The 22,166-nt window shown below is 54.2% G+C and overlaps 1 protein-coding gene across 1 annotated transcript in view; it reads right to left on the reverse strand.

Annotated features, from left to right (window-relative positions):
- The window catches only part of LOC140902933 (IgGFc-binding protein-like), a 119,181-nt gene that overhangs the window by 23,689 nt on the left and 73,326 nt on the right, over positions 1–22,166 (reverse strand). The window contains exons 40-55 of the mRNA XM_073323515.1: positions 21,475–22,070; positions 20,478–21,051; positions 19,390–19,589; positions 18,851–18,992; positions 17,948–18,279; positions 16,067–16,640; positions 14,102–14,700; positions 11,690–12,251; positions 10,267–10,862; positions 9,270–9,843; positions 8,182–8,381; positions 7,643–7,784; positions 6,740–7,071; positions 4,859–5,432; positions 2,894–3,492; positions 482–1,043 (exon numbers count right to left, since the gene is read on the reverse strand). Coding sequence (XP_073179616.1) covers positions 482–1,043; positions 2,894–3,492; positions 4,859–5,432; positions 6,740–7,071; positions 7,643–7,784; positions 8,182–8,381; positions 9,270–9,843; positions 10,267–10,862; positions 11,690–12,251; positions 14,102–14,700; positions 16,067–16,640; positions 17,948–18,279; positions 18,851–18,992; positions 19,390–19,589; positions 20,478–21,051; positions 21,475–22,070 — 7,158 coding nt within the window. The remainder of the gene's footprint in view (positions 1–481; positions 1,044–2,893; positions 3,493–4,858; positions 5,433–6,739; positions 7,072–7,642; positions 7,785–8,181; positions 8,382–9,269; positions 9,844–10,266; positions 10,863–11,689; positions 12,252–14,101; positions 14,701–16,066; positions 16,641–17,947; positions 18,280–18,850; positions 18,993–19,389; positions 19,590–20,477; positions 21,052–21,474; positions 22,071–22,166) is intronic.

Below are 22,166 nucleotides of genomic sequence, written 5' to 3' on the forward strand. Positions count from 1 at the left end.
GTTGCAAGGTGAGTCCCAAATTCTGGAGTGGGCTGCTGTGTAATGTTTAGTGATGGAGGACTGGGAGTCAGGATAACTGGCTTCTGCCACTGGCTTCTCGGGTGACTCTGAGTTACTTGCTTTAGTTCTTTCGGTGTCCGTTTTCCTGCACCCTGACGGGAAGGACGACTAGTGGGTTGGACTAGATGACCTCCTGAGGTCCCTTCCAACCCTGATATTCTATGATTCTATGATTCTAGTGTTGGCAAAGTATTTCCAACCCCTGGGAGACAGGTGCCAGCAAGGAGACAGGATTACATTGCTATAGCACAAAGATAAAGCAAAGCTGAGTAGGTGACCTTTACGGTTGGCAACACTACTGCAAGCTGATAGGTGTGTAAGGCCAGAGACACACGGCTGAGCTCTTCTGAGCCCCCTGCAGAGGGTGCTGCACATGGAGACTAGCCAGTCCTTAAAGCAGATTCTAGTAGGCGACACTCACTGCAGAATGAGGCTGATCTCCACTGCCCCATCCGGATGCCCCTGGCCTGGCAGGCCATCACGTAGGCGCTGATGGCACTGCAGAGAGCATCCCGGAGACCCTTGTACTGGCAGGTGTCAAAGACGCAGTCGTCGAAGAAAGGGGCTGGGTCGATGACTCCGTGGCACTCTCTGAACGGTCCGTCCCCTCTGGTGATGACCCCGCAGTACCGATCTCCCTTGTAGGGTTGTCTCTGAGCCTCACTGCAGACCAGGCACTTCCCGGTGCAGCTGTCTGAGCAGCCCGGGACCTCCCCCACCTTCCAGCTCTCTGCGAACTGGACGGCGTTGGCTGCCCGTCTCCCGTCTCTCATGGTCAGGTCGTCACTGGCAGTTTGGTTGTTGTCACCGCACAGGCCGCAGAGGGCGTTGGCGTAGGTGTTGGGCACAGTGACCCGGACCAGGCTCCCGTCGAAGGTCACCCTCAGCGCGAAGGCGGTCTTGATGAGGACTTGGGCTCCGCTGACGTAAGCCTGTAGCTTCTCCTCATGGTAGAAAGGCAGGGCCACAAAGACTCCGTCCACCTGGAACAGACGCGGCAGGGCCAGGGGTTAATTTTGAATGAATACTGCAGGCAGAAGGTGGGGACCCAGGACTCCTGGGTTTTATTCCTGGCTCAGGGAGGGGGGGCGAAGGGAAGGGAAGAAATGGGGTGGGGCCTAGTAGCTTTGAGCAGGGGAGGCTGGGAGCCAGGACTCCTGAGTTCTATCCCCCGTTCCGGGAAAGGAGTGAGATCTGGTGGGTTACAGCAGAGGGGGATGGGAATCAGGATTCCTGGCTCCTATCCTCAACTCTGGGAGGGCAGTGGTTGGAGCGCGGCGGCTGGGAGCTAGGACTCTTGGGTTCTAACCCCAGCTCTGGTCAGGGAGTGGGGTCTAGCGATGAGAGCAGCTTTGCAGGACAGGTTCACAAAGAGCCTGTCTATCTGGAACACACGTCTTGGGGATGGTCTGAATTCCCAGTTACACGAAGGCCTGCTCTACACTAGTAAATTAGGGCAGTATCACTATCGCTCCGGGGTGTGAAAACTCCACACCCCTGACCCACGCAGTTAAACTGACCTGACCCCTGGTGTAGACGTTGCCAGGTCAACGGGAGAATTCTCCTGTCAACCTAGCGAGTGCCTCTTGTGAAGGTGTCTTACCTACACCAATGGGAGAACTCCTGCCATTGGCATTGGCAGCCTCTTCACTGAAGCGCCGCAGCTACGGCAAGTCCATTGTGCCACATTAGCAGTTTATTTGGAAACAGCCCTAAGACTCTCTCACACCCCTTGGGCAGTGTAAATGCGGTTGACTCCCAACTTTCTGCTGTCAGATACCTGGAAAGGGCCTTCGCGCAACAGAAGTCAGGATCAAGTACTTTAGTGGAGGAAGCTTTTAGGGTGTTGACTCCCCTGGAGTCAATGGGGCCAGATCCCCAGCTGGTGGGAATGGGGCATAGCTCCTGTGGAGGGAATGGGACCCGATCCCCAGCTAAATGAGTGAGTCAGTTGAATGCACATCAGTTACAGTGGCAAAACGGCCCTGATGCAGAGGAGAAAATCCTGCCCTATATATTCACAAAGAGGCACTCAGTTCCTTCCCACACACCCACCACCAGCTCAGTGTGCAACGGACGCAGGTCTCATTTCTGAAACGGGGAGAGAAATAATGGGTAATGTGTCATCAACAGCAAGAGTTCCTGCTCCCAGCTCCCCGAGAAGTCATAGAATCACAGAATATCAGGGGTGGAAGGGACCTCAGGAGGTCATCTAGTCCGAGCCCCTGCTCAAAGCAGGACCAATCCCCAACTAAATCATCCCAGCCAGGGCTTTGTCAAGCCTGACCTTAAAATCTTCGAAGGAAGGAGATTCCACCACCTCCCGAGGTAACGCATTCCAGTGTTTCACAACACTCCTAGTGAAAAAGTTTTTCCTAATAGCCAACCTAAACCTCCCTCACTGCAACTTGAGACCATTACTCCTCGTTCTGTCATCTGCTACCACTGAGAACAGTCTAGATCCATCCTCTTTGGAACCCCCTTTCAGGTACTTGAAAGCAGCTATCAAATCCCCCCTCATTCTTCTCTTCCGCAGACTAAACAATCCCAGTTCCCTCAGCCTCTCCTCATAAGTCATGTGTTCCAGTCCCCTAATCATTTTTCCTGCCCTCCGCTGGACGTTTTCCAATTTTTCCACATCCTTCTTCTAGTGTGGGGCCCAAAACTGGACACTAGTACTCCAGATGAGGCCTCACCAATATCGAATAGAGGGGAACGATCACATCCCTCTATCTGCTGGCAATGCCCCTACTTATACATCCCAAAATGCCATTGGCCTTCTTGGCAACAAGGGCACACTGTTGACTGTAGTCCTGTGGCTCTCCGTCCCTACCTTGATCTTGCGGGGATATTGCTGGCTGACAGTGATGTTTCTACCGTAGACCTCCAAGGTCACCACTTTGGTGTAGGACACGGCCTTGCTGCCGCGGTTGTTATTCTCCACCTTGATGTTGAATGGCGTGAGCGTGGGGTCCTCGGAGCAGACCCCAGCCAGAAGGTAGATGCAGGTGCCCATGAAATCATACTTTTTCCCGTCGAAGGTGGTGTAGTGAGGGTCTCCGGAGGCCGTGCAGGTGGAGTAGCTGATTGGGGAGCAGCCACGGACCCCGCTGATCACAGCGCATCTCTCGCTGGCCTTGCAGCCGGTCTCCTGGCAAAGCACCATGCCCAAGCTGGGATCACATCTGCACCGAGAGAGGCAGTTCTCATCGGCCCAGAACTCCTCGTTGGGTTTGTAGTAGCGGCCATTGTAGTCACAGCCACAGCTCTCCACGGGGACACAGTGGCCGGCACTCAGGACGTAACCGTTGTCACACTGGCAGGTCTCCACGCAGGGCTCCAGGCAGGAGGAGTTGGCGGTTTGGTCGGAGCAGCTGGCCGGGCAGGCGTTCCCGCAGGCCTCGTAGTGGCTGTTCTCAGGGCAGGGCAGGACTGGGAGGGGGTCAGAGAGGGGGAGATTTAACATCACAGGAAATGAACTAAAAACACCTGCTTACATGCAGCAAGAGCTAGAGAGAAATTCTAATGTGCAATCGGCATGCTCTATTTCACAGGCCCGATGTACAAGCAGCCACACTAAGGCCACCTCTGGAGTACAGCACAGGGAACAACCCCGTTGGGCAAAGGAGTTTGCTAGCTGGGAGAGCAGGGAAATGCTCTCTTTGTATAGAAAATCCAAGAAAATCTGCAAAGTGCACCCAGAGCAGATGAGACCTCACTTGTCAAGGCCTCCTCTGGAGCCCCGCCCACACCAGATGACCTCAGACTCAGCACACGTCCCGCAGAAGTGGAAAGACTCAGGAGATCCTACTGGGTTGGGACCCTGTATTTTCAGGTAGTATTTCGGATGGGTCCATCTTTCCATCGCTTTCTGATCCATCCCTCTCTTCCAGCCACTTCACCCACCAAATCCATCCCGCTTTTCTATTCTTCACTTACATCCCTCTTACACAATGCTGAACACCCCTTCTTTGAAGTGCGGAAGTGAGATTTTCTTTACATTAGATTGTAATAAATCTTTCTCGTTGCCTCCATCTAATTGACGTGTACATCCAGGAGTATCTATATCTGTCTAATCTAGAACCTAATCATGGAATCATAGAATATCAAGCTTGGAAGGAACCTCAGGAGGTCATCTAATCCAACCCCCTGCTCAAAGCAGGACCAATCCCCCAAGTTTTGCCCCCGAAATGGCCCCCTCAAGGATTGAACTCACAGCCCAGGGTTTAGCAGGCCAATGCTCAAACCACTGAGCTATCCCTCCCCCCGGTTTAGCCAGCCGTCCCTCTGGCTCAGCATCCAATCGACCAATCTTTACCTCTAATTGACTTTATCTCCCCGTGCACCTAATCCATTTATCCATCCATTAAATCTCTTTATCTCTCTATCCATCGAACCCACCTATCCGTCTATTACACCCATTTAATCTCTCCATCCATTTTATCCACGTATCCTCCAGTGAATCTATTTGATCACCCAATCCATCTAATCCATCTACCAATCTATTAAACCTGTTTAATCTCCCTATTCATCTAATCCATCCTCCTAACAATATTTGGAGACTCTTCCTTTCTCTCATCTAACCCAATCTATGAAAACCATGTGTCCATCGATTCTCCATCTAGCTAGTCTCTTATAGGGGCTTCTCAAGCCCACATCCCCATGGTGTCTAGTTGTGCAGGATCTAGGCCTGGTGTCTGCCCTGACACTCCGCCCACTGGCCATCTCCTCAAGTAGCACAGTAACTCTAGTCTAATTGCTGCTTTTGTCAATAAAAAAAACAAACCACCGAGCTCACCGCAGCCAGACGGTGTCCTCCAGTCATAGACGGTGATGCCCTGTTTCTTGCAGATGGCTGCATAGGCCTCCAGCGCCTGGCACAGGATGTTCTTGGCTCCCCCGTTCAGACACACGTCGTAGATGCAGCTGTCAAAAATGTCCTGGGGGCTCACTTTGGAGTGACACTCTCTGAAGGGCCCTCCTGGTCTTTTGCTGATCAAACCACAATATTCGTCACCCCCGTAGATCTTCTGCTTGCTCTTATCGCACGTCGGGCATGTCCCTTTGCAATCATCCCAGCAGAAGGGGTCCCGGTCTTTGACTTTCCAGCTCCTGGCCCACTCCACGATGGAAGAGACTCGGGTGCCGTTGGGTGACGTCATGTCATCTCCACGCTTTTGGTTGAAGTTCCCACAAAGGCCGCCCATGGCCCCATAATAGCTGCTGGGGAGGGTGATGATCAGGTGCCAATTCCAGTCATACGACACCTGCAGACCAAAGTCTGTCCGCAGGATAGCACTGAGACCGCTCTGGTAGAGCTTGATTTTACCGTCTTCCAGGGTCACCGGCAAGCTGGTGGTCACGTCATTGATCTAGAGATAGGAAGAAAGAACCAACGGTTATTTCTCTTTTCATCTCACCTCTTCCAAGAGTTCTGCTCCTCTGGGACAAGAAAGATTAGAAAGCCCCAATTAAGCACTTGAGTCCTCAGAGATCAAATGTTCTCTGTCCAGGGGATCTGGCTGTGGAATGAATTCCCAGTGCAGATTAGATAAATCCAGAGTGTGACCTGGACTCCCCTTTAATAAAGCTTCCCGACAAGAACGAAGCATTGATATTCACAGCTTGAAACCCACCCAACTCACCACAAAATCCTACTGCAAGTGGAGATTTTTCTACCCCAAAAAGAGGAGAAAAGCCAGAAGCTCCATGGATTGGAGCAGAGACTTTACTCTGGTCAGTACATGTTATGGAGAAGATGGTTGGCTCCTATGGTGATGGGCGGCAGTACAAAACCAAAGAGCTAGAGAGAGAGAGCGAGAGAGTTGTGGAAGGAAGACAGGAACTGTTTAGCCTGTGCGGCCAGGAGGGATCCCGCGACATGGGGAGACTGGTAGAACAAGAGTTCTGGGGGACCTAGGCTGACTGGGGGATCCTATGTGGTCCATGGAGGCAAGATTGCCCAGGTGAATTGGGAGGGCCCAGGGGCCCGGAGCAGATAATTTTAAATCGGTTCATTTCTCGCTTATTCTGTTCTTCTTCTGGAATGTTGTCATTTTCGATCTTGTTTCTTTTCATGGCCACTTTGAGATCACAAAAAGGGGATTTTCTTTCTGATAATCTGGAAAAATTTCTATTTTAAAATTTCTAAATATCATTTCTTTTTTTAAAAAAAATACCTATTTCAAAACAAAGGACCTGATTCAGCAGAAATTCTTGAAAACGAAACAAACAAAAGTACTGGCCCATTTGTATGAATGGAAGAAAAGAGATGTTGACATTTTCCGAAAGAAAATTGGTCTTCAACCAGCACAGAGAGATAGATAGCTGTGTATGGGGATGGTTGGATAGATCGATGGAGAAAAAGCAGATGTGTATGGTGATAGATTGAGAAACGGATTGATGTGTATGGGCTGGGTGGAGAGAAAGAGAGATCTATATGGGGACAAACAGAGGGACGGATAGATGTGTATCCTGACAGATGGATTGACAGATTTGTCTTGGCCTGGATGGTAAGATGGATGCATATGTATGGGGAAGGATAGACAGAGATATAGACAGATGGGTATGCGGATGGATGGATGGATAGGTAGATGTGTATGGGTATGGATGTACCCATAGGGAGATATTTTTATTCCAAATGCAAGCTCTCCAATCATTTTTGCACTTTTGTACTCACTCTGATTTTCCCAACTTCCTTCTTGTAGATGGAGATGTTGTAGCCATAGACGTAGATGTTGGTCAGGCGCACGTAGGAGACAGCCTGGTTGCCTCCCCTGTTGTCGTTCTTCTCATCGATGATGAAGGGCACCAGGGTGTTGTCGCTCCCGCAGTACTTGGCCAGGGTGTAGGTGCAGGTGCCCTGGAAGTTGAAGTTCAGCCCGTCGAAGGTGTGATAGTGCGGGTCCCCCCAGCCCCAGCAGGTTCCAATGAAGTTGGGAACGCACATCGCACGGCCGTTCTGGACCTTGCACGTCTCCTTGGCCCGACATGTCAGGACTTTGCAGGGATCTGAAAGGAGAGAAATCCCAGCAATCCGTGAGAGTGAGGGCTAGGGGGGCAGGGGAGCTCGGTTCAGCACAGGCCCAGTTACCCACCCAAAGCCATTCGGAAGAGGGGCCAACCAGAGAGGAGTCAACGGGAGATGGTTTCCTGTAAAAGCTCTGCCTGAGTAGGGATTAAGTAAATAGGTCAAGTAAGGACCTCAACCTTTGACCAAAGCGGCAGGCCCAGAGGATACTTTTCTTTACCTCTTGACAGTCAAGTGCCTGGTCCAAAGCCCAGGAGAGAATCACTGACTTGATTTGACATAGCCTGCCTCCCAGCCCATCGGCTCCAACCCAGAGAACCCACCATGTAACCTACCCCCACCCCTCCCAGAGCTGTGAATAGAACCCAGGAGTCCAGGCTCAAAACCCCCCCCTGCTCTAACCACTAGTCCCCACTCGCTTCCTAGATCTAAGGATGGAAACTCTACTCTGCGCCAGCTCCTCAGCTGTCCTGACTCCACTGAGTCTGCTCTAAGGACTCTCTATCTCTACGTTCATCTCTCTTCTTGTTTAACTCTTGCACTCTCTTTCACCTCTGTTGATGCATTGCATGACTCCATCTCTGATCTGACAGGTTTCATCCCTGGTGCAGCTGTGGGCTTCGCAGGTCACCCCTTGGGCAGGAGTGCAGGTGCAGCTTTGCTGGCACTTGTTGGTCAGAACCGTCTCATTAGGCTGTTTGAAAAAAGGGAAAAGAACACAATGTAGCCCGGGGAAAGGTAGTTTTTCAGCGCGGAGATGTTCATTTACAGGGAGGCCATATCTGGGACTAGAACCGAGTGTCTTATCTCCCAGTCCGCAGCCGCTCTACTCCACTTGGCACGACTGCCTTCCCGGAGCTGGGGAGAGAACCGAGGAGTCCTGACTTCCAGCTCCCTGCTCTAACCACTAGACTCCACCGCCCTGCCAGAGACACGGTTCATGGAACCAGGATTGTGCCATTAGTGCCTTTCAACAGAGATTCATGCATTGCCATTGGCAAGCGACAATGGTCTGATCCAACATGGCTGATGAGAGCAGGGCGTGAAGGACGTGACTGGATAGGAGTTAACACCCCAGCAGGGGGCGGTACCTGGTAATATATCCCCTTCTTGAAGCACCCACAGCTCTGCAGAGCCACGCAGCCCTGGCCATCAAAGAGGAAGCCATCGTCACACTGGCAGCCTTCGGCGCAGGTGTCTGGGCACTTCCTGGCGTCGGTGATCCTGGCACAGGTGGTGGTGCAGAGGTCGGCGCACACCTCGTAGTGACTGTTGGCCGGGCAGCGCAGAGCTAAGGCAGAGAAAGAAGCAACTGATGGCTGGAGAGATCTCAGCCCACAACTTAGAGCAGGGGCGGGCAAACTTTTTGGCCTGAGAGCGGCATCGGGTTTTGGAAATTGTATGGAGGGCTGGTTAGGGAAGGGGGGCGTGGCCCGGCCGCCACCCGCTCTCCACGCCCCCCTGCTTCTGGTCCCCTGACAGCCCCCTCCCACCCTGGACTCCTGCCCCATCCAACCACCCCTTCTTCCTGTCCCCAGATCCCCCGTCCCTGACTGACTCCTGCCGCCCCATCCAACCCCCTCTCCTTCATGACTTCCTCCCCCAGAGACCCCTGCACCCATTCAACCCCCCTGTTCCCCGCCTTCTGACCGCCCCGACCCCTATCCACACTGCGACCCCCGACCACCACCTCAAACTCCCCTCCCACTATCCAACCCCCCGGCTCCCTGCCCCCTTACCACGCTGCCTGGCTGCCGGTGCTACTGCCGCACACAGCGCAGCCCGGCTGGAGCCAGCCACACACAGCGCAGCCCAGAGACCGGGTCAGGCCGGGCTCCGCAGCTACGCTGCCCCAGGAGCTCACCGCCCTGCCTCCCAGAGCATGGCGCCGGGCAAGCCTCCCGGGCCAGGAGCTCAGGGGCCGGGCAGGAGGGTCCAGTGGGCCGGGTGTCACCTCAGGCTCAGAGGGACAGACATGAAGGAGAGGAGAATCTGACGGGGACGAGAGGACCAGGTCACCTTTATAAGGGAATATGACCTTGTTGGTTCCCACCCAAAGGAGTCTCTCAAGAAGCCCAGAGGCCTGGAATGAGATACCTAGAATCGCTCTCCCCGCCCCCCAGCGGGAGGGGAGCGAGTGGGATAGGCCCTTCTGCTACACCAGCATCGCGGCACTTACGGCAGAAGGAGGCGCTCCTCCAGGGCTGGATAGGGGCCCCGGCCTCTTGGCAGGCCGTCACGTAGCTGTGGATGCTCTGGCACAGGACCTGGGAGTCCCCGTTGCCCAAGCACACATCATACAGGCAGTTGTTGAAATACACGCTGGGGCTGACCATGCCGTGGCAGGAGGCGAAGGGGCCGTCGGGGGCCGTGAGCAGCCCGCAGTAGTTGCGCTGTTTGAAGAACTCCTTCTTCTTCTCCTTGCAGACCGGGCAGCTGTTCCCGGCGCATCCGTCGTCACAGGCCACCCCCGGGATCAGGACTTTCCAGGCGGAACCAAAGGCTGCCACGTTAGGGGCCGCGCTGCCGTCGGGGAGCAGGAACTCGTCGTCCCGACGCCCGTTGTTGTTCCCGCACAGGCCGCACGTCTGGCCCTGGTAGTTCCCTGGGACGGTGACTCTGGCGTGGTAAACCAGGTCGTAGCTCACGGTGAGGCCGAAGTCAGTTTGCACAAGGACGTTCCCGCCGTGCTGATACGCTCGGAGCTGCCCATCGGCCACGACCACAGGCAGGTTGTGGGACACCCCGTCCACCTGGAAGACACAGAGTATTCCCTGTGAACCGGGGCAGTGGATGTTGTTGGGGTGGGCTATGGGCACAAGATAGGGTCTCAATGACACCTGGGCAAATCTGTTGTGACTCCACTGAACTCAATGAAATTATGGCCATTTCTGATCTCAGATCCCTGGGCTTACTCTGCAATCATCCACTGAGCGTAATATGCTGAGGGCTGGATTATGATCTCACTTGTCCCAGAGAAAATCCAGAGCGATTCTGCTTTCTTCAGTGGGATGCCTCTAGACTGGCACTGGTGCCAGTAAGGTCAGGATCAGAACCTGAATGTCTGACCCCTCCTGCCTGTGCGCTCCTAATGAGTGACCCAGGAGACAAGTGCCCCTTGCATTGCCACATCAGTGGGGCTGCCCCATTGCAGGAACATCTTGAGCAGGACTTACCATGACGAGCCCCTTCCTGTTCTGCAGCAGGGTAAGCGTGAGCCCGTAGACCTCCACGGACACCAGCTTGGTGACAGACACCTTGCCATTGCCCCAGGGCTTGTTCTCCACCTTCACGGAGAAGGATGTCAGGTTCCCGGCGTCAGCGCAGGTCTTGGCCAGGATGTAGGTGCAGGTGCCTTGGAAATCGAAGGCAACTCCATCGAAGGAGAGGTAGTGGGGGTCTCCGGCAGCAGAACACGTTGCAGATCCGACAGGGTGGCATTTCCGGACGCCATCCGCCACCTTGCACTGCTCGTTGGCTCCACAGGAGGCCTCCCGACACTGGACGACCCCGTTGTCTTGGCACCGGCACCGCTCCCGGCAGGAGGCGCTGGAGTAGAACTCCTCTCCCTTCCTGTAGTACCTGCCCTGGTGCACACAGCCGCACTGCGCGACGGGGACGCACCGGTCTCCGCTCAGGAGGAACCCGGCGTCGCAGAAACACCCTTCGGCACAGGGAGCGTCGCAGCCGTCCGGCGCCGAGAGCCCGTGGCAGGTGGCAGGGCAGCCGCTCCCACAGAGCTCGTAGTGGAAGTTACTGGGGCAGGTGGGACCTGTAGGAGAGGGGCAGAGGGAACGTGCAGATGGGGGTGAGAGAAAGAAGAAATGTGCAGGTAAGTGGACAGAAATCTCTCTCTATTCATATCACTTACAGTAGGATTGTTCTGGTGGGGTTGGGAGCCAGGACTCCTGGGTTCTACTCCCAGCTCTGGGAGGGGAGTGGGGCCTAGTGGTTAGAGGCTGGGAGTCAGGTCTCCTGGGTTGTATTCTGGATGTTGAAGGGCGGTCAGGTCTAGCGGGTTAAAGCAGTGTGGACTGGGAGTCAGGACTCTGGGGTTTTCTTTCTGACTCTTGGAGGGGCGTTTGGTCTAGTGGTAAGAGCTGCAGACAAGGGGACGTGTTGCAAGGTGAGTCCCAAATTCTGGAGTGGGCTGCTGTGTAATGTTTAGTGATGGAGGACTGGGAGTCAGGATAACTGGCTTCTGCCACTGGCTTCTCGGGTGACTCTGAGTTACTTGCTTTAGTTCTTTCGGTGTCCGTTTTCCGGCACCCTGACGGGAAGGACGACTAGTGGGTTGGACTAGATGACCTCCTGAGGTCCCTTCCAACCCTGATATTCTATGATTCTATGATTCTAGTGTTGGCAAAGTATTTCCAACCCCTGGGAGACAGGTGCCAGCAAGGAGACAGGATTACATTGCTATAGCACAAAGATAAAGCAAAGCTGAGTAGGTGACCTTTACGGTTGGCAACACTACTGCAAGCTGATAGGTGTGTAAGGCCAGAGACACACGGCTGAGCTCTTCTGAGCCCCCTGCAGAGGGTGCTGCACATGGAGACTAGCCAGTCCTTAAAGCAGATTCTAGTAGGCGACACTCACTGCAGAATGAGGCTGATCTCCACTGCCCCATCCGGATGCCCCTGGCCTGGCAGGCCATCACGTAGGCGCTGATGGCACTGCAGAGAGCATCCCGGAGACCCTTGTACTGGCAGGTGTCAAAGACGCAGTCGTCGAAGAAAGGGGCTGGGTCGATGACTCCGTGGCACTCTCTGAACGGTCCGTCCCCTCTGGTGATGACCCCGCAGTACCGATCTCCCTTGTAGGGTTGTCTCTGAGCCTCACTGCAGACCAGGCACTTCCCGGTGCAGCTGTCTGAGCAGCCCGGGACCTCCCCCACCTTCCAGCTCTCTGCGAACTGGACGGCGTTGGCTGCCCGTCTCCCGTCTCTCATGGTCAGGTCGTCACTGGCAGTTTGGTTGTTGTCACCGCACAGGCCGCAGAGGGCGTTGGCGTAGGTGTTGGGCACAGTGACCCGGACCAGGCTCCCGTCGAAGGTCACCCTCAGCGCGAAGGCGGTCTTGATGAGGACTTGGGCTCCGCTGACGTAAGCCTGTAGCTTCTCCTCATGGTAGAAAGGCAGGGCCACAAAGACTCCGTCCACCTGGAACAGACGCGGCAGGGCCAGGGGTTAATTTTGAATGAATACTGCAGGCAGAAGGTGGGGACCCAGGACTCCTGGGTTTTATTCCTGGCTCAGGGAGGGGGGGCGAAGGGAAGGGAAGAAATGGGGTGGGGCCTAGTAGCTTTGAGCAGGGGAGGCTGGGAGCCAGGACTCCTGAGTTCTATCCCCCGTTCCGGGAAAGGAGTGAGATCTGGTGGGTTACAGCAGAGGGGGATGGGAATCAGGATTCCTGGCTCCTATCCTCAACTCTGGGAGGGCAGTGGTTGGAGCGCGGCGGCTGGGAGCTAGGACTCTTGGGTTCTAACCCCAGCTCTGGTCAGGGAGTGGGGTCTAGCGATGAGAGCAGCTTTGCAGGACAGGTTCACAAAGAGCCTGTCTATCTGGAACACACGTCTTGGGGATGGTCTGAATTCCCAGTTACACGAAGGCCTGCTCTACACTAGTAAATTAGGGCAGTATCACTATCGCTCCGGGGTGTGAAAACTCCACACCCCTGACCCACGCAGTTAAACTGACCTGACCCCTGGTGTAGACGTTGCCAGGTCAACGGGAGAATTCTCCTGTCAACCTAGCGAGTGCCTCTTGTGAAGGTGTCTTACCTACACCAATGGGAGAACTCCTGCCATTGGCATTGGCAGCCTCTTCACTGAAGCGCCGCAGCTACGGCAAGTCCATTGTGCCACATTAGCAGTTTATTTGGAAACAGCCCTAAGACTCTCTCACACCCCTTGGGCAGTGTAAATGCGGTTGACTCCCAACTTTCTGCTGTCAGATACCTGGAAAGGGCCTTCGCGCAACAGAAGTCAGGATCAAGTACTTTAGTGGAGGAAGCTTTTAGGGTGTTGACTCCCCTGGAGTCAATGGGGCCAGATCCCCAGCTGGTGGGAATGGGGCATAGCTCCTGTGGAGGGAATGGGACCCGATCCCCAGCTAAATGAGTGAGTCAGTTGAATGCACATCAGTTACAGTGGCAAAACGGCCCTGATGCAGAGGAGAAAATCCTGCCCTATATATTCACAAAGAGGCACTCAGTTCCTTCCCACACACCCACCACCAGCTCAGTGTGCAACGGACGCAGGTCTCATTTCTGAAACGGGGAGAGAAATAATGGGTAATGTATCATCAACAGCAAGAGTTCCTGCTCCCAGCTCCCCGAGAAGTCATAGAATCACAGAATATCAGGGGTGGAAGGGACCTCAGGAGGTCATCTAGTCCGAGCCCCTGCTCAAAGCAGGACCAATCCCCAACTAAATCATCCCAGCCAGGGCTTTGTCAAGCCTGACCTTAAAATCTTCGAAGGAAGGAGATTCCACCACCTCCCGAGGTAACGCATTCCAGTGTTTCACAACACTCCTAGTGAAAAAGTTTTTCCTAATAGCCAACCTAAACCTCCCTCACTGCAACTTGAGACCATTACTCCTCCTTCTGTCATCTGCTACCACTGAGAACAGTCTAGATCCATCCTCTTTGGAACCCCCTTTCAGGTACTTGAAAGCAGCTATCAAATCCCCCCTCATTCTTCTCTTCCGCAGACTAAACAATCCCAGTTCCCTCAGCCTCTCCTCATAAGTCATGTGTTCCAGTCCCCTAATCATTTTTCCTGCCCTCCGCTGGACGTTTTCCAATTTTTCCACATCCTTCTTCTAGTGTGGGGCCCAAAACTGGACACTAGTACTCCAGATGAGGCCTCACCAATATCGAATAGAGGGGAACGATCACATCCCTCTATCTGCTGGCAATGCCCCTACTTATACATCCCAAAATGCCATTGGCCTTCTTGGCAACAAGGGCACACTGTTGACTGTAGTCCTGTGGCTCTCCGTCCCTACCTTGATCTTGCGGGGATATTGCTGGCTGACAGTGATGTTTCTACCGTAGACCTCCAAGGTCACCACTTTGGTGTAGGACACGGCCTTGCTGCCGCGGTTGTTATTCTCCACCTTGATGTTGAATGGCGTGAGCGTGGGGTCCTCGGAGCAGACCCCAGCCAGAAGGTAGATGCAGGTGCCCATGAAATCATACTTTTTCCCGTCGAAGGTGGTGTAGTGAGGGTCTCCGGAGGCCGTGCAGGTGGAGTAGCTGATTGGGGAGCAGCCACGGACCCCGTTGATCACGGCGCATCTCTCGCTGGCCTTGCAGCCGGTCTCCTGGCAAAGCACCATGCCCAAGCTGGGATCACATCTGCACCGAGAGAGGCAGTTCTCATCGGCCCAGAACTCCTCGTTGGGTTTGTAGTAGCGGCCATTGTAGTCACAGCCACAGCTCTCCACGGGGACACAGTGGCCGGCACTCAGGACGTAACCGTTGTCACACTGGCAGGTCTCCACGCAGGGCTCCAGGCAGGAGGAGTTGGCGGTTTGGTCGGAGCAGCTGGCCGGGCAGGCGTTCCCGCAGGCCTCGTAGTGGCTGTTCTCAGGGCAGGGCAGGACTGGGAGGGGGTCAGAGAGGGGGAGATTTAACATCACAGGAAATGAACTAAAAACACCTGCTTACATGCAGCAAGAGCTAGAGAGAAATTCTAATGTGCAATCGGCATGCTCTATTTCACAGGCCCGATGTACAAGCAGCCACACTAAGGCCACCTCTGGAGTACAGCACAGGGAACAACCCCGTTGGGCAAAGGAGTTTGCTAGCTGGGAGAGCAGGGAAATGCTCTCTTTGTATAGAAAATCCAAGAAAATCTGCAAAGTGCACCCAGAGCAGATGAGACCTCACTTGTCAAGGCCTCCTCTGGAGCCCTGCCCACACCAGATGACCTCAGACTCAGCACACGTCCCGCAGAAGTGGAAAGACTCAGGAGATCCTACTGGGTTGGGACCCTGTATTTTCAGGTAGTATTTCGGATGGGTCCATCTTTCCATCGCTTTCTGATCCATCCCTCTCTTCCAGCCACTTCACCCACCAAATCCATCCCGCTTTTCTATTCTTCACTTACATCCCTCTTACACAATGCTGAACACCCCTTCTTTGAAGTGCGGAAGTGAGATTTTCTTTACATTAGATTGTAATAAATCTTTCTCGTTGCCTCCATCTAATTGACGTGTACATCCAGGAGTATCTATATCTGTCTAATCTAGAACCTAATCATGGAATCATAGAATATCAAGCTTGGAAGGAACCTCAGGAGGTCATCTAATCCAACCCCCTGCTCAAAGCAGGACCAATCCCCCAAGTTTTGCCCCCGAAATGGCCCCCTCAAGGATTGAACTCACAGCCCAGGGTTTAGCAGGCCAATGCTCAAACCACTGAGCTATCCCTCCCCCCGGTTTAGCCAGCCGTCCCTCTGGCTCAGCATCCAATCGACCAATCTTTACCTCTAATTGACTTTATCTCCCCGTGCACCTAATCCATTTATCCATCCATTAAATCTCTTTATCTCTCTATCCATCGAACCCACCTATCCGTCTATTACACCCATTTAATCTCTCCATCCATTTTATCCACGTATCCTCCAGTGAATCTATTTAATCACCCAATCCATCTAATCCATCTACCAATCTATTAAACCTGTTTAATCTCCCTATTCATCTAATCCATCCTCCTAACAATATTTGGAGACTCTTCCTTTCTCTCATCTAACCCAATCTATGAAAACCATGTGTCCATCGATTCTCCATCTAGCTAGTCTCTTATAGGGGCTTCTCAAGCCCACATCCCCATGGTGTCTAGTTGTGCAGGATCTAGGCCTGGTGTCTGCCCTGACACTCCGCCCACTGGCCATCTCCTCAAGTAGCACAGTAACTCTAGTCTAATTGCTGCTTTTGTCAATAAAAAAAACAAACCACCGAGCTCACCGCAGCCAGACGGTGTCCTCCAGTCATAGACGGTGATGCCCTGTTTCTTGCAGATGGCTGCATAGGCCTCCAGCGCCTGGCACAGGATGTTCTTGGCTCCCCCGTTCAGACACACGTCGTAGATGCAGCTGTCAAAAATGTCCTGGGGGCTCACTTTGGAGTGACACTCTCTGAAGGGCCCTCCTGGTCTTTTGCTGATCAAACCACAATATTCGTCACCCCCGTAGATCTTCTGCTTGCTCTTATCGCACGTCGGGCATGTCCCTTTGCAATCATCCCAGCAGAAGGGGTCCCGGTCTTTGACTTTCCAGCTCCTGGCCCACTCCACGATGGAAGAGACTCGGGTGCCGTTGGGTGACGTCATGTCATCTCCACGCTTTTGGTTGAAGTTCCCACAAAGGCCGCCCATGGCCCCATAATAGCTGCTGGGGAGGGTGATGATCAGGTGCCAATTCCAGTCATACGACACCTGCAGACCAAAGTCTGTCCGCAGGATAGCACTGAGACCGCTCTGGTAGAGCTTGATTTTACCGTCTTCCAGGGTCACCGGCAAGCTGGTGGTCACGTCATTGATCTAGAGATAGGAAGAAAGAACCAACGGTTATTTCTCTTTTCATCTCACCTCTTCCAAGAGTTCTGCTCCTCTGGGACAAGAAAGATTAGAAAGCCCCAATTAAGCACTTGAGTCCTCAGAGATCAAATGTTCTCTGTCCAGGGGATCTGGCTGTGGAATGAATTCCCAGTGCAGATTAGATAAATCCAGAGTGTGACCTGGACTCCCCTTTAATAAAGCTTCCCGACAAGAACGAAGCATTGATATTCACAGCTTGAAACCCACCCAACTCACCACAAAATCCTACTGCAAGTGGAGATTTTTCTACCCCAAAAAGAGGAGAAAAGCCAGAAGCTCCATGGATTGGAGCAGAGACTTTACTCTGGTCAGTACATGTTATGGAGAAGATGGTTGGCTCCTATGGTGATGGGCGGCAGTACAAAACCAAAGAGCTAGAGAGAGAGAGCGAGAGAGTTGTGGAAGGAAGACAGGAACTGTTTAGCCTGTGCGGCCTGGAGGGATCCCGCGACATGGGGAGACTGGTAGAACAAGAGTTCTGGGGGACCTAGGCTGACTGGGGGATCCTATGTGGTCCATGGAGGCAAGATTGCCCAGGTGAATTGGGAGGGCCCAGGGGCCCGGAGCAGATAATTTTAAATCGGTTCATTTCTCGCTTATTCTGTTCTTCTTCTGGAATGTTGTCATTTTCGATCTTGTTTCTTTTCATGGCCACTTTGAGATCACAAAAAGGGGATTTTCTTTCTGATAATCTGGAAAAATTTCTATTTTAAAATTTCTAAATATCATTTCTTTTTTTAAAAAAAATACCTATTTCAAAACAAAGGACCTGATTCAGCAGAAATTCTTGAAAACGAAACAAACAAAAGTACTGGCCCATTTGTATGAATGGAAGAAAAGAGATGTTGACATTTTCCGAAAGAAAATTGGTCTTCAACCAGCACAGAGAGATAGATAGCTGTGTATGGGGATGGTTGGATAGATCGATGGAGAAAAAGCAGATGTGTATGGTGATAGATTGAGAAACGGATTGATGTGTATGGGCTGGGTGGAGAGAAAGAGAGATCTATATGGGGACAAACAGAGGGACGGATAGATGTGTATCCTGACAGATGGATTGACAGATTTGTCTTGGCCTGGATGGTAAGATGGATGCATATGTATGGGGAAGGATAGACAGAGATATAGACAGATGGGTATGCGGATGGATGGATGGATAGGTAGATGTGTATGGGTATGGATGTACCCATAGGGAGATATTTTTATTCCAAATGCAAGCTCTCCAATCATTTTTGCACTTTTGTACTCACTCTGATTTTCCCAACTTCCTTCTTGTAGATGGAGATGTTGTAGCCATAGACGTAGATGTTGGTCAGGCGCACGTAGGAGACAGCCTGGTTGCCTCCCCTGTTGTCGTTCTTCTCATCGATGATGAAGGGCACCAGGGTGTTGTCGCTCCCGCAGTACTTGGCCAGGGTGTAGGTGCAGGTGCCCTGGAAGTTGAAGTTCAGCCCGTCGAAGGTGTGATAGTGCGGGTCCCCCCAGCCCCAGCAGGTTCCAATGAAGTTGGGAACGCACATCGCACGGCCGTTCTGGACCTTGCACGTCTCCTTGGCCCGACATGTCAGGACTTTGCAGGGATCTGAAAGGAGAGAAATCCCAGCAATCCATGAGAGTGAGGGCTAGGGGGGCAGGGGAGCTCGGTTCAGCACAGGCCCAGTTACCCACCCAAAGCCATTCGGAAGAGGGGCCAACCAGAGAGGAGTCAACGGGAGATGGTTTCCTGTAAAAGCTCTGCCTGAGTAGGGATTAAGTAAATAGGTCAAGTAAGGACCTCAACCTTTGACCAAAGCGGCAGGCCCAGAGGATACTTTTCTTTACCTCTTGACAGTCAAGTGCCTGGTCCAAAGCCCAGGAGAGAATCACTGACTTGATTTGACATAGCCTGCCTCCCAGCCCATCGGCTCCAACCCAGAGAACCCACCATGTAACCTACCCCCACCCCTCCCAGAGCTGTGAATAGAACCCAGGAGTCCAGGCTCAAAACCCCCCCCTGCTCTAACCACTAGTCCCCACTCGCTTCCTAGATCTAAGGATGGAAACTCTACTCTGCGCCAGCTCCTCAGCTGTCCTGACTCCACTGAGTCTGCTCTAAGGACTCTCTATCTCTACGTTCATCTCTCTTCTTGTTTAACTCTTGCACTCTCTTTCACCTCTGTTGATGCATTGCATGACTCCATCTCTGATCTGACAGGTTTCATCCCTGGTGCAGCTGTGGGCTTCGCAGGTCACCCCTTGGGCAGGAGTGCAGGTGCAGCTTTGCTGGCACTTGTTGGTCAGAACCGTCTCATTAGGCTGTTTGAAAAAAGGGAAAAGAACACAATGTAGCCCGGGGAAAGGTAGTTTTTCAGCGCGGAGATGTTCATTTACAGGGAGGCCATATCTGGGACTAGAACCGAGTGTCTTATCTCCCAGTCCGCAGCCGCTCTACTCCACTTGGCACGACTGCCTTCCCGGAGCTGGGGAGAGAACCGAGGAGTCCTGACTTCCAGCTCCCTGCTCTAACCACTAGACTCCACCGCCCTGCCAGAGACACGGTTCATGGAACCAGGATTGTGCCATTAGTGCCTTTCAACAGAGATTCATGCATTGCCATTGGCAAGCGACAATGGTCTGATCCAACATGGCTGATGAGAGCAGGGCGTGAAGGACGTGACTGGATAGGAGTTAACACCCCAGCAGGGGGCGGTACCTGGTAATATATCCCCTTCTTGAAGCACCCACAGCTCTGCAGAGCCACGCAGCCCTGGCCATCAAAGAGGAAGCCATCGTCACACTGGCAGCCTTCGGCGCAGGTGTCTGGGCACTTCCTGGCGTCGGTGATCCTGGCACAGGTGGTGGTGCAGAGGTCGGCGCACACCTCGTAGTGACTGTTGGCCGGGCAGCGCAGAGCTAAGGCAGAGAAAGAAGCAACTGATGGCTGGAGAGATCTCAGCCCACAACTTAGAGCAGGGGCGGGCAAACTTTTTGGCCTGAGAGCGGCATCGGGTTTTGGAAATTGTATGGAGGGCTGGTTAGGGAAGGGGGGCGTGGCCCGGCCGCCACCCGCTCTCCACGCCCCCCTGCTTCTGGTCCCCTGACAGCCCCCTCCCACCCTGGACTCCTGCCCCATCCAACCACCCCTTCTTCCTGTCCCCAGATCCCCCGTCCCTGACTGACTCCTGCCGCCCCATCCAACCCCCTCTCCTTCATGACTTCCTCCCCCAGAGACCCCTGCACCCATTCAACCCCCCTGTTCCCCGCCTTCTGACCGCCCCGACCCCTATCCACACTGCGACCCCCGACCACCACCTCAAACTCCCCTCCCACTATCCAACCCCCCGGCTCCCTGCCCCCTTACCACGCTGCCTGGCTGCCGGTGCTACTGCCGCACACAGCGCAGCCCGGCTGGAGCCAGCCACACACAGCGCAGCCCAGAGACCGGGTCAGGCCGGGCTCCGCAGCTACGCTGCCCCAGGAGCTCACCGCCCTGCCTCCCAGAGCATGGCGCCGGGCAAGCCTCCCGGGCCAGGAGCTCAGGGGCCGGGCAGGAGGGTCCAGTGGGCCGGGTGTCACCTCAGGCTCAGAGGGACAGACATGAAGGAGAGGAGAATCTGACGGGGACGAGAGGACCAGGTCACCTTTATAAGGGAATATGACCTTGTTGGTTCCCACCCAAAGGAGTCTCTCAAGAAGCCCAGAGGCCTGGAATGAGATACCTAGAATCGCTCTCCCCGCCCCCCAGCGGGAGGGGAGCGAGTGGGATAGGCCCTTCTGCTACACCAGCATCGCGGCACTTACGGCAGAAGGAGGCGCTCCTCCAGGGCTGGATAGGGGCCCCGGCCTCTTGGCAGGCCGTCACGTAGCTGTGGATGCTCTGGCACAGGACCTGGGAGTCCCCGTTGCCCAAGCACACATCATACAGGCAGTTGTTGAAATACACGCTGGGGCTGACCATGCCGTGGCAGGAGGCGAAGGGGCCGTCGGGGGCCGTGAGCAGCCCGCAGTAGTTGCGCTGTTTGAAGAACTCCTTCTTCTTCTCCTTGCAGACCGGGCAGCTGTTCCCGGCGCATCCGTCGTCACAGGCCACCCCCGGGATCAGGACTTTCCAGGCGGAACCAAAGGCTGCCACGTTAGGGGCCGCGCTGCCGTCGGGGAGCAGGAACTCGTCGTCCCGACGCCCGTTGTTGTTCCCGCACAGGCCGCACGTCTGGCCCTGGTAGTTCCCTGGGACGGTGACTCTGGCGTGGTAAACCAGGTCGTAGCTCACGGTGAGGCCGAAGTCAGTTTGCACAAGGACGTTCCCGCCGTGCTGATACGCTCGGAGCTGCCCATCGGCCACGACCACAGGCAGGTTGTGGGACACCCCGTCCACCTGGAAGACACAGAGTATTCCCTGTGAACCGGGGCAGTGGATGTTGTTGGGGTGGGCTATGGGCACAAGATAGGGTCTCAATGACACCTGGGCAAATCTGTTGTGACTCCACTGAACTCAATGAAATTATGGCCATTTCTGATCTCAGATCCCTGGGCTTACTCTGCAATCATCCACTGAGCGTAATATGCTGAGGGCTGGATTATGATCTCACTTGTCCCAGAGAAAATCCAGAGCGATTCTGCTTTCTTCAGTGGGATGCCTCTAGACTGGCACTGGTGCCAGTAAGGTCAGGATCAGAACCTGAATGTCTGACCCCTCCTGCCTGTGCGCTCCTAATGAGTGACCCAGGAGACAAGTGCCCCTTGCATTGCCACATCAGTGGGGCTGCCCCATTGCAGGAACATCTTGAGCAGGACTTACCATGACGAGCCCCTTCCTGTTCTGCAGCAGGGTAAGCGTGAGCCCGTAGACCTCCACGGACACCAGCTTGGTGACAGACACCTTGCCATTGCCCCAGGGCTTGTTCTCCACCTTCACGGAGAAGGATGTCAGGTTCCCGGCGTCAGCGCAGGTCTTGGCCAGGATGTAGGTGCAGGTGCCTTGGAAATCGAAGGCAACTCCATCGAAGGAGAGGTAGTGGGGGTCTCCGGCAGCAGAACACGTTGCAGATCCGACAGGGTGGCATTTCCGGACGCCATCCGCCACCTTGCACTGCTCGTTGGCTCCACAGGAGGCCTCCCGACACTGGACGACCCCGTTGTCTTGGCACCGGCACCGCTCCCGGCAGGAGGCGCTGGAGTAGAACTCCTCTCCCTTCCTGTAGTACCTGCCCTGGTGCACACAGCCGCACTGCGCGACGGGGACGCACCGGTCTCCGCTCAGGAGGAACCCGGCGTCGCAGAAACACCCTTCGGCACAGGGAGCGTCGCAGCCGTCCGGCGCCGAGAGCCCGTGGCAGGTGGCAGGGCAGCCGCTCCCACAGAGCTCGTAGTGGAAGTTACTGGGGCAGGTGGGACCTGTAGGAGAGGGGCAGAGGGAACGTGCAGATGGGGGTGAGAGAAAGAAGAAATGTGCAGGTAAGTGGACAGAAATCTCTCTCTATTCATATCACT

The sequence above is a fragment of the Lepidochelys kempii genome, chromosome 24 (assembly GCF_965140265.1).
Source record: "Lepidochelys kempii isolate rLepKem1 chromosome 24, rLepKem1.hap2, whole genome shotgun sequence".
NCBI lineage: Eukaryota > Metazoa > Chordata > Testudines > Cheloniidae > Lepidochelys > Lepidochelys kempii.